Raw genomic sequence first — 12914 nt, 5'->3', positions numbered from 1 at the left:
CTTACACTTCTAAACTCCAGCAGATACAAGCCTCGCCTGTCCAACCTTTCCTCATAAGACAACACACCCATTCCAAGTATTAGTCTAGTAAACCTTCTCTGAACTGCCTCCAATGCATCAACATCCTTCCTTAAATAAGGAGACCAATACAGTACACAGTACGCCAGATGTGATCTCACCAATGCCTTGTATAACTGAAGCGTAACCCCACTACTTGTCTATTCAATTCTCCTCGCAACAAACGATAACATTCAATCAGCTTTCCTAATTACTTGCTGAACATGCATACTAACCTTTTGCGATTCATGCATTAGGACATCCAAATTCCTCTGCATCTCAGAGCTCTGCAATCTCTCACCATTTATAGAATATGCTTTTTTATTCTTCCTGCCAAAATGGACAATTTCACATTTTCCCACATTCTACGCCATTTTTCTGATCTTTGCCTACTCACTTAACCTCTAGCCTAGGGGCATGGCTAGTTCTTGATGCCAGTGTTGTAGTTGTACTGGAACAGCTTGGCTAGGTTGCGCGGCTAGTTCTTGAGCACAAGTCCTCAGTACTATTGCCGGAATGTTGTCAGGGCCCTTGGCCTTTGCAGTATCCAGTGCCTTCAGCAGTTTCTTGATATCACGTGGAGTGAATCGGATTGGCTGAAGATTGGCATCTGTGATGCTGGGGACCTCAGGAGGAGGCCGAGTTGGATTATCCACTCAGCACTTCTAGCTGAAGATGATGTTCCCAGAATATCTAATCTCTCTTTGGCATGTTAAATTGGCAATCCCAGGACATACTAGACATTGATTCTCTCTCTTGCTACTAATCAAATAGAGTGATGAGTTTGAGGAGAAGAGGGCAGGTAGCTGTAAATCTGTACAGTTCCAAAAGGTTATCTATATATACTATTCCTGGATGTTGGTATGTTTCTTGTGGCCTCCTGTATTGTCTATTTTCAATATATGTAGATCAACATAAAAGATACACATTAACAGATTTGTTTTCAGTTGTTGAATAAAAGCATTTGCACAAACCACTTTGGAAGTCAACAGGGAGAAGAGTTTGATATGGCTAAGATTGTGATGTTAAGTCATTGCCATATGTGATCATCCTTGTTTATGTCAGATAAAGAACATGCCTATTGGGCACCAATTCTTTTCCTAAAAGAAGCTAAATAAAAGAAAAACAATGCAGAAATGATCATCCAAACCACTATCCACAATAACAGCAAGCTGTTCTACAAAATGCAATCAAATGGCTGAAAGAACAGGATTCTTTGGCCTGAAAAGTGACAGAAATGCCCTGAAAAGTGAAGAGAAATTTACAAAGGTGACATTGGTTACAACTTGGCTGAGGAGCAGAGAGGATAGTAAGTTTGTTGATACCAACAACAAATCTATACTTCAGAGTAAAAGGACTCAAGAGGTTTACTTTGAGATACGGCAATGTATTTAAAAACAAAATCTTTCCATGTACCAACTTTGACCGATCTGCTTCCACTATTGCTACTCAAGTGGACCACTTAAAGGTATGCAACAATGGCCTTGCAATTACTTTCTCCATGGTTTATCCTTTTGCAAGACCTAAATTCAGTTTGGTGCCACCACATAGAGATACGAGGTTAGGCAACTCAGTCGGTGGAAGCCAGTAGGTGTGAGCCATTAACAGCTGCATTGTACATTAAAATACTGCCCCATCCAGCAGCATGTACCTCACAATATTGCAGTCATCCATCAAATTTTTTCTGGATTTGATACTTTGCTAAAAAGCTGCATTGTTCCAAACATAAACTCATTTAAATGCTAAAGGCTTCCAAAAGGCATTTGATAAAGTACCACACAGACGTGTGAGCAAAGTTAGAGCTCATGGAACAAAAGGGACAGCAGCAACATGGATACAAAATTGGCTGAGTGACAGAAAACAGAGAATAGTGATTAACAGTTGTTTTACAGACTGGAGGAAGGTTTATAGTGGATTTCCCCAGGGGTTGGCGTTAGGACCCTTGCTCTTCCTGATAGATAATCATGACCTACACCTTGGTGTACGGGGCACAATTTCAAAATTTGCGAATGATACAAAACTTTGAAACACTGAACTGTGAGGATGAGGACAGTGTAGAACTTCAAAAGGACAGACAAGGGGCAGATGGAATAAAAACAAGAAATGCTGGAACCACTCAGCAGGTCTGGCAGCATCTGTGGAAAGAGAAGCAGAGTTAACGTTTCGGGTCAGTGACCCTTCATGAAGGGTCACTGACCCGAAACGTTAACTCTGCTTCTCTTTCCACAGATGCTGCCAGACCTGCTGAGTGGTTCCAGCATTTCTTGTTTTTATTTCAGATTTCCAGCATCCGCAGTATTTTGCTTTTACATAAGGGGCAGATGGAATTTGATGCAAAGAAGCATGAAGTGATTCATTTTGGTAGAAAGAACATGGAGAGCCAATGTGAAATAAAGGGTACAATTTTGAAGGTGGTGCAGGAGCAGAGGGATAGTTTTAGTTTTTTAGTTTAGAGATACAGCACTGAAACAGGCCCTTCGGCCCACCGAGTCTGTGCCGACCATCAACCACCCATTTATACTGATCCTACACTAATTCCATATTCCTACCACATCCCCACCTGTTCCTATATTTTCCTACCACCTACCTATACTAGGGGCAATTTCTAATGGCCAATTTACCTATCAACCTGCAAGTCTTTGGCATGTGGGAGGAAACCGGAGCACCCGGAGAAAACCCACGCAGACACAGGGAGCACTTGCAAACTCCACACAGGCAGTACCCACAATTGAACCCGGGTCGCTGGAGCTGTGAGGCTGCGGTGCTAACCACTGCGCCACCCTGGGATCTGGGGTATATGTGCATAAATCATTGTAGATGGCAGGACAAGTCGAGAGTGTGGTTAATAAAGCACACTGCACCCTAGGCTTCATCAATAGGGGCAGAGATTACAAAAGCAAAGAAGTTATGTTAAACTTGTAGAAAACACTGGTTCAGCCTCAATTGGAGTACTGCGTTCAGTTCTAGGCACCACACTTTAACTAAGGATGTGAAGGCGTAAGACAGGATGCAGAAAATATTCAAGAGAATGGTTCCAGAGATGAGGCTTCAGTTACGTAGATAGATTGGAGAAGTTGGGACCATCTTCCTTGGAGAACAGAAGGGAGAGGGGCGATTTGATAGACGTATTCAAAACCATGAGGGGTCTGGACAGAGCAGATAGGGAGAAACTGTCCCAATTGGAGCAAGGATCAAGAAATAGAGGGCATAGATTTAAAGCAATTGGCAAAAGAAGCAATGGCAACAGGAGGAAACACTTTTTCACGCAGTGAGTGGTTAGGATCTGGAATGCATTGCCTGAGAGTGAGGTGGAGACAGGTTCAATCGAGGCATTCAAGGAGGAATTGAACTGTTATCTGCAAAGGTAGAATGTGCAGGGCTATGGGGAAAAGGCAGGGGAGTGGCACTAGGTGAATTGCTCCTTCAGAGTGCCAGCACAGCCTCCTCCTGTGCTGTAACCATTCTATGATTCTAAACAGTTGTGAATGAGTCATGCTCATTGAGCAGTCCTTTAGCGTGATGGCGTGAATGTGTGGTCTGAAGATCATCTCCGGGTCAAATATGACACCAAGAAAGCAAACAGACTGTTCTAATCTCAGACTACTGCCAGGGAGAGAGATAGTCAGTAGTTAGGGAGGGGAGTTTGAGGTGGGGACCAAAAATAATAGCTTTAATATTTTTGTTATTCTTTCATGGAATGAGAGTGTCGCAAGCAAGACCAGCATTTGTTGCCCATCCCTAATTGCCCTTGGGAAGGAATCTTCCCAATATTTAATTGGAGACAATTTCTGCTCATCCAGTTCTGGATGTTGGTAAACAGTCTGATAATTCAGCAACAGTGCAGGAGGTGAACAAAGAACAAAGAAAATTACAGCACAGGAACAGGCCCTTCGGCCCTCCAAGCCGACGCCGATCCAAATCCTCTATCTAAACCTGTCGCCTATTTTCTAAGGGTCTGTATCTCTTTACTTCCTGCCCATTCATGCATCTGTCTAGGTACATCTTAAAAGACGCTATCGTGCCCGCGTCTACCACCTCCGCTGGTAATGCGTTCCATGCACCCACCACCCTCTGCGTAAAGAACTTTCCACGCATATCCCCCCTAAACTTTTCCCCTTTCACTTTGAACTCGTGTCCCCTTGTAATTGAATCCCCCACTCTGGGAAAAAGCTTCTTGCTATCCACCCTGTCTATACCTCTCATGATTTTGTACACCTCAATCAGGTCCCCCCTCAACCTCCGTCTTTCTAATGAAAATAATCCTAATCTACTCAACCTCTCTTCTTAGCTAGCGCCCTCCATACCAGGCAACATCCTGGTGAACCTCCTCTGCACCCTCTCCAAAGCATCCACATCCTTTTGGTAATGTGGCGACCAGAACTGCATGCAGTATTCCAAATGTGGCCGAACCAAAGTCCTATACAACTGTAACATGACCTGCCAACTCTTGTACTCAATACCCCGTCCGATGAAGCATGCCGTATGCCTTCTTGACCACTCTATTGACCTGCGTTGCCACCTTCAGGGAACAATGGACCTGAACACCCAAATCTCTCTGTACATCAATTTTCCCCAGGACTTTTCCATTTACTGTATAGTTCACTCTTGAATTGGATCTTCCAAAATGCATCACCTCGCATTTGCCCTGATTGAACTCCATCTGCCATTTCTCTGCCCAACTCTCCAGTCTATCTATATTCTGCTGTATTCTCTGACAGTCCCCTTCACTATCTGCTACTCCACCACTCTTAGTGTCGTCTGCAAACTAGCTAATCAGACCACCTATACTTTCCTCCAAATCATTTATGTATATCACAAACAACAGTGGTCCCAGCATGGATCCCTGTGGAACACCACTGGTCACACGTCTCCATTTTGAGAAACTCCCTTCCACTGCTACTCTCTGTCTCCTGTTGCCCAGCCAGTTCATTATCCATCTAGCTAGTACACCTTGGACCCCATGCGCCTTCACTTTCTCCGTCAGCCTACCATGGGGAACCTTATCAAACGCCTTACTGAAGTCCATGTATATGACATCTACAGCCCTTCCCTCATCAATCAACTTTGTCACTTCCTCAAAGAATTCTATTAAGTTGGTAAGACATGACCTTCCCTGCACAAAACCATGTTGCCTATCACTGATAAGCCCATTTTCTTCCAGATGGGAATAGATCCTATCCCTCAGTATCTTCTCCAGCAGCTTCCCTACCACTGACGTCAGGCTCACTGGTCTATAATTACCTGGATATTCCCTGCTACCCTTCTTAAACAAGGGGACAACATTAGCAATTCTCCAGTCCTCCGGGACCTCACCCGTGTTTAAGGATGTTGCAAAGATATCTGTTAAGGCCCCAACTATTTCCTCTCTCGCTTCCCACAGTAACCTGGGATAGATCCCATCCGGACCTGGGGACTTGTCCACCTTAATGCCTTTTAGAATACCCAACACTTCCTCCCTCCTTATGCCGACTTGACCTAGAGTAATCAAACATCTGTCCCTAACCTCAACATCCGTCATGTCCCTCTCCTCGGTGAATACCGATGCAAAGTACTCGTTTAGAATCTCACCCATTTTCTCTGACTCCACGCATAACTTTCCTCCTTTGTCCTTGAGTGGGCCAATCCTTTCTCTAGTTACCCTCTTGCTCCTTATATATGAATAAAAGGCTTTGGGATTTTCCTTAACCCTGTTTGCTAAAGATATTTCATGACCCCTTTTAGCCCTCTTAATTCCTCGTTTCAGATTGCGCCTACAATCCCGATATTCTTTCAAAGCTTCGTCTTTCTTCAGCCGCCTAGACCTTATGTGTGCTTCCTTTTTCCTCTTAGCTAGTCTCACAATTTCACCTGCCATCCATGGTTCCCTAATCTTGCCATTTCTACCCCTCATTTTCACAGGAACATGTCTCTCCTGCACGCTAATCAACCTCTCTTTAAAAGCCTCCCACATATCAAAAGTGGATTTACCTTCAAACAGCTGCTCCCAATCTACATTCCCCAGCTCCTGCCGAATTTTGGTATAGTTGGCCTTCCCCCAATTTAGCACTCTTCCTTTAGGACCACTCTCGTCTTTGTCCATGAGTATTCTAAAACTTACGAAATTGTGATCACTATTCCCAAAGTAGTCCCCTACTGAAACGTCAACCACCTGGCCTGGCTCATTTCCCAACACCAGGTCCAGTATGGCCCCTTCCCGAGTTGGACTATTTACATACTGCTCTAGAAAACCCTCCTGGATGCTCCTTACAAATTCTGCTCCATCGAGACCTCTAACATTAAGTGAATCCCAGTCAATGTTGGGAAAATTAAAATCTCCTATCACCACCACCCTGTTGCTCCTACAGCTTTCCATAATCTGTTTACATATTTGTACCTCTATCTCACGCTCGCTGTTGGGAGGCCTGTAGTACAGCCCCAACATTGTTACCGCACCCTTCCTATTTGAGTTCTGCCCATATTGCCTCACAGCTCGAGTCCTCCATAGTGCCTTCCTTCAGCACAGCTGTGATATCCTCTTTGACCAGTAATGCAACTCCTCCACCCCTTTTACCTCCCTCTCTATCACGCCTGAAGCATCGGTATCCTGGGATATTTAGTTGCCAAACATGCCCTTCCCTTAACCAAGTCTCAGTAATAGCAATATCATACTCCCAGGTACTAATCCAAGCCCTAAGTTCATCTGCCTTACCTACTACACTTCTTGCATTAAAACAAATACACCTCAGACCACCAGTCCCTTTGCTTTCATCATCTGCTCCCTGCCTACTCTTTCCCTTAGTCACGCTGACTTCATTATCTAGTTCCTTACAGGCTTTCGTTAATACATCCTTACTCTCCACTGACCTCATTTGGTTCCCATCCCCCTGCCACATTAGTTTAAACCCTCCCCAACAGCGTTAGCAAAAGCACCTCCAAGGTGGTGATGTGGTAGAGCTGGATATCATTGGCGCACACGTAAAAACTAATGTTGTGCTTTCAGATAATGTCACTGAGGGGCAGCATGTAGATGAGAAGTAGGAGGGGGCCATAGATAGATCCTTGGAGGACACCAGAGGTGTGGGAGCAGGAAGAGAAGCCATTGCAAGTGATACGCTGGCTACTGTGTCACTCACAAAGTGCAGCGATTGAAACTGCAAGAACTCACCCTGTAGAGTTATAAAAATTGACTTTTCTTCTTTTAAAAAGTGGACAATGTGATATCAACAAAAATGGAGGACAAAACACATAACCCTCACCAACTCTTGCCCTCAAATGCTCATCCATGTCTAAGATTGAAAATCAATTAAGTCCTGTGTGCATGGAAATGTGACAGATAATCACACCTGGATGTAAGCTATACTCAAACACAATAAGACAACACCTTTCGCAGACTTCCCGTCTCCGAATAACCTCCATTTCAACGCAGTGTGAACCACCCTCATCTCCTCAGAATAGGGCCATCATCAAGGCCATTATACAGCCCAGAGAGGACTGAAACCTGAAGTCAAATGGGCGAAGCCAACCCTTATAACAATATTCACCTTAAAAGATAAATCTTTTGAGGAACAAACAGGGGAGTTTTTTCAGAATAGGACTAGAAACGTCATCAGTCTGGTCTCTCCTCAGCCATATAGTGCAATAAAAAGCCATCTTGAATTCCAGCAAGGCAGAGAGGGAGAGAATCATTTCCAGCCAACACAGTTGAACTCTATACACACATACACTTGCAAATCTGTCTTCCCTTTTATATCCTTCAATATGAAAGGAAGCAGAGTAAAAACTAACAAAAATAGGTATAATTTGCTCTGTGGCACTTTAGAAAGGGCGGCACAGTGGCGCAGTGGTTAGCACCGCAGCCTCACAGCTCCAGTGACCTGGGCTCGGTTCTGGGTACTGCCTGTGCGGAGTTTGCAAGTTCTCCATGTGACCACGTGGGTTTCCGCCGGGTGCTCCGGTTTCCTCCCACAACCAAAGACTTGCAGGTTGATAGGTAAATTGGCCATTGTAAATTGCCCCTAGTGTAGGTAGGTGGTAGGAGAATGGTGGGGATGTGGTAGGGAATATGGGATTAATTAATGTAGGATTAGTATAATGGGTGGTTGTTCGTTGACACAGACTCAGTGGGCCGAAGGGCCTGTTTCAGTGCTGTATCACTCTATGACTCTAAAAAAAATTTATGAAACAAGGAATGCTATATAAACTTTGCCATAAAAATGAATTGTCACCTATCTTACAAGTGACCAATTTCTTCAAATGTCTTGCCTTTACATCAGATCTAACACAAGATAAATGATTTAAATGTATTTATTGTTTAAAGAAATGAAAATGTAAACAATTAATGAAAAAGCATTGTCCTACATACTAAATACCACTTTTATTACGTACATGTTATACAATTGTTCAATAGCCAGAATTGTTCCCTTGAAATCTACAAACTTTTCCATTGTAGCAACAATTAAAGACCCTTCAAAAAAAAAAGCCCCATCATTTAGTAATATTTAGGCCTTCAATACAAAATACCAAAAAGATCCAGCAAACATTTGACAAAATAAATATATTTCAGTCACTACATAACTTTTCATTTGGCAATATTAAGATAGTCAATTTTAACTTGCTCAATTGTTAAAAAAAAACAAAAGAATACAACTACGATTTCAATCAGCATATTTAAGTTATAAAGAACTCATCTTGACAGAGCAAGACTCTTGAAATAATTGTAGCTACTGAATGCCAGTGAATGACTTGGGGTCAGCCAAATTCCACAAGCAGGGGTTGAAAGAGGTGAAAAAGATCAAATAGCAGACAGTTCAGCCTGAGGAAAAGAATACTTGCTAATTAACACACAGTATTTTAAAGGATTAATGCTGACATATTATAACAATGGATCTCACATCCAGCCTATGAAACAGATTAACTACAGCATATTGCAACATAGACATCAGATCAAGGAGAAGAATTTGTAAACTTTTGCCCTGTCCACCATCTACTAGAAACTCATATCAAAATCTGTTAGAAGATCAGTTATATTTTCACTTATTGTCCAGGTGCAAATATTAAATTCTGTTTTTCCTACACTCTCCTTTTACCATACTGACAACTGATATGACTACAATTCAGAATTGTAAACACACACATTTTCCATCAAACTAAATATTACAAAAGTCATTTAAATTACTTATCCAACCACAAAGACAGAACCAGTTTCTCCATAAATTATGACTATACATTGATAGCACTTGTAGCAGCCGACTGCAGGCTATACATTGAACTCCTAGCATTGACCCAACGCTAATCAGCAACAGCTATAAGAACTTGTAGTACAGTTTTCACAATGGCACTACACTGTAACGCAAGAGCCAAATCATAAAATACCCCTTACGACTGACTGACACAAATCCTGCATATGTGGTTAACTGGCCTCTCAATCCATATTATGCACAAAGAATGAAATCACAAAACTTGAACAGGACATAGAATATGGGAGCGTTCATGTTGAACTACAGTTAGGCACTCAGCACCTGTGAAAAGAAATAACAATGTTTCGTGTATAAGCCTTCATCATGAGACAGGTTAGGATTTAAGATTTGAAGTATAACCTCTCCTCTTTACTCATACTGACTGACTTACTGTGTATTTAAAGAATTTGCAGCTTTAATTGCAGGTCACTTTGCCTTCTAGGTTTACAGTTTATAGTACATTGCTAGATATTTGCTTCTCTGAGTGAAACATTTGTACATTAACTGACTTAACATTTTCAGACTTGGTAAAAAAAAAATATAATGAATTTCTGGGGCAGGCTTGAGGGACCAGCTAGTCTTTTCCTGCTATCAATTTGTATGTTTGGATGAAAGGCATTGCACTTCAAGCAATATAGTTGGTGCATATGAATGGTGACCTTGTCATTGGGAAGGAACATTTCAAAATATCATAGAATACTTCCAGCTTCCAATAGTGTGCATCATGTAAGGCATTAATAACTCTCTCAGTTTTCTGTAATGAGTCCACGACAAATGCTGCAATAAGAATAGTTTTGAGCAGCAGAGATGGGAGATAGCAGTATTTGAGACGTTAATTGCAACCGGTTATATTCATTTATGTACAGAGGGTGACACCTAACCTGATTCAGAGTCACTGCTATCTGAAGAACTAGAGTCAGTACTGCTGCTGTCACTTCCAGAGTCTGAAGAACTGCTGCTTTCGCTTAATCGGGAACAACTGACCATCTCTAGAGCTGGATCATTCTTCTGAGCTGTTTTTAAAAAAAGTTAAAACACTGAATTTGAAGACAAAAAGGTTAGACAGTACACTACTATAGTTTGAGCATACCAAGTACATACATTTTTTGTTTTGTTTCTTTCCAGAGTTCAGATGTCCACTCACATCCTGTAATCTTTTTTCCAGCTCTAGCTTTTTCTCTAGTTGAATTTCTTCCTTAGATTTTCCTGAAGCTTTTTTAACTACACAATATGGTATCCAAAAAAGCATTAGACTTGCCATCATTCTAAATAAGAGAAGATGTGTACAATAGAATTTCATACTTACAGCAAGGTTTTCTTTGTTTTTTTCTTAGACAAGTCATAACATATCTTTCCAGGTCTCTTAGCGTAGAGGGTTTTAAAGTTTCAAAGTCAATTTCTATCTCATCTGGATTGGAGTCCCTTAAGGAGGGTTCCCTTGACTGTATTAGGTGGACGACACGTCCCAGTTTGTCACCAGGAAGTTTGTTTATGTCAAGACTCAATTGTCTCTTTTCATCATAAGACATTGGCTTAGCATCATCATCTTCTGAATCACGCAAAACAGGTGCTTGTTGCTCGTTTTTCCTTGATCCCCTGCATTACAAAGTGCACCTTATTAGCATTAGTATTTAAAATGGCCCTGGTCAATAGAAGTGGTGTTATAAACATGTAGTGCCTACTACATATTAAATTAAATCTGCAATGCCAGGTAGTAATATTGGAATCAGATTTTGTAAATAGGCCACAACAAAAATATGCTCATAGCATTAGAACGACTTACATTTTCTAAGACCATACGCATTAGGAGCAGATGCAGACCATTCAGCCATCGAGCCTGCTCCGCCATTCAATAAGATCACAGTTGATCGGTTTTGTTTCGAATTCCACACTCCCATCTACCCCTGATAACCTTTGATTCCCTTGCCAAACAAGAATCTATATACCTCCACCTTAAAAATATTCAATGACCCCGGCTCTACAACCTTCTGAGGCAGAGAGTTCCAAAGTCACACAACCTTCAGAGAAAAGATTTCTCTTCATTTCTGTCCTAAAAGGGTGACCCGAATTTTAAAACAGTGACTCCTCCACAAGAGGAAACATCCTTTCCACAGCCACCTTGTCAAGACCGTTCATGATCTTATATACTACAATCAAGTCTCCCCTCTCTTCTAAACTCCAGTGAAAACAAGCCCAGTCTGTCCAACCTCTCCTCATAAGACAACCTGCTCATTCCAGGTATCAATATAGTAAACCTCCTCTAAACTGCCTCCGACGCATTTACATCCTTTCTTAACAAGGAGACCAAAACTGCACGCAGTATTTGAGATGTGGTCTCACCAATGCCCTGTATAACTGAAGCATAACATCCTTACTTTGATTTTCAATTCCTCTCATAATAAAGGATAGCATTCCATTAGCCTTCTTTATTACTCGCTGTACCTGCATACTAACTTTTTGTGATTCATGCACTCGAACACCTAAACCCCTCTGCACCCCTGAATTCTGCAGTCATTCTCCATTTAAATAATACTGGGCTTTTTTATTCTTCTTGCCAAAGTGAACAAGTTCACATTTTCCCACATTATACTCCATCTGCCAGATTCTTGCCTGCTCAATTAACCTATATCAGTTTGCAACCTCCTTTTTTGCCCCCTAAAATATACTTTATTCATAAAAATCTGTAAAAAGAAAATACATTACAAAACAGTTCAAAACAGCACCAAGGTGACATTCCAGGAAGTACAAAGGAAATTAGTTTTTTCAATACAGGAGTGAGTTGCCTCACAACCCTTCCATTCCATTTTACATGCCATGTACATTTTACAGCTAACCCATATTTGGTGTACACAACCCGAGAGGTTTCCCATGGGTCCAGCCCCTCGGTTCACTATGGCGGGAGGACCTTACACAGTGATCTTTCCCCACTGAGCCTTTGCGGCAGCTGCCCCAAGCTTTCGTGCGTCCCTCAGCATGTAGTCCTGAACCTTGGAATGTGCCAGTCTGCAACACGCAGTCGTGGACAACTCTTTGCGCTGGAAGACCAGCAAGTTTTGGGCAGACCAAACAGCGTCTTTCACCGAACTGATTGTCCTCCAGCAGCAGCTGATGTTCGGTGTGCGTCCCTGGGAACAGCCCGTAGGGCACAGACCCTTATGTTACTGAGCTGCTTAAGATGAACTTCGACAAAAACCACTGCACCTCTTTCCACACTTGCTTTGCAAAGGCACATTCCAGAAGGAGGTGGGCAACAGTCTTTTCCCCACCACAGCCACCTTGGGGGCAGCGTGCTGAAGCGGTGAGATTCCGGGCGTGCAGGAAGGATCTGACGGAGAGGGCCCTCCTCACCACCAGCCAAGCTACGTCTTGGTGCTTGTTTGAAAGTTCTGGTGATGAGGCATTCTGGCAAATGACTTTGGCAGTCGGCTCGGGGAACCATCCGACAGGATCCACCATCTCCCTTTCCCGTAGGGTCTTGGAGGACATTCCATGCAGACCACTGCCTGATGGATTGGTGGTCAAAGGTGTTTTTCTGCACAAGCTTTTCCACGAAGGATAGGTGCTATGGCATGGCCCAACTGGATGGAGTGTTCTGCAGCAATGTGGCCAGATCCATCCTTCACAACACCAGGGACAGATAGA

General features: G+C 42.6%; 1 protein-coding gene across 1 annotated transcript in view; it reads right to left on the bottom strand.

The window, feature by feature from the left end:
• Positions 1-12914, bottom strand: part of LOC137373185 (bromodomain-containing protein 3-like) — a 192330-nt gene that overhangs the window by 69535 nt on the left and 109881 nt on the right. The window contains exons 10-12 of the mRNA XM_068038041.1: positions 10579-10868; positions 10374-10493; positions 10154-10285 (exon numbers count right to left, since the gene is read on the bottom strand). Of these exons, the coding sequence (XP_067894142.1) occupies positions 10154-10285; positions 10374-10493; positions 10579-10868 (542 nt within the window). The remainder of the gene's footprint in view (positions 1-10153; positions 10286-10373; positions 10494-10578; positions 10869-12914) is intronic.

Source organism: Heterodontus francisci, chromosome 8 (assembly GCF_036365525.1).
Source record: "Heterodontus francisci isolate sHetFra1 chromosome 8, sHetFra1.hap1, whole genome shotgun sequence".
Taxonomy (NCBI): Eukaryota; Metazoa; Chordata; class Chondrichthyes; order Heterodontiformes; family Heterodontidae; genus Heterodontus; species Heterodontus francisci.
The sequence above is the reverse complement of the archived record's forward strand: the minus strand, read 5'-3'. Positions and strand labels throughout refer to the sequence as shown.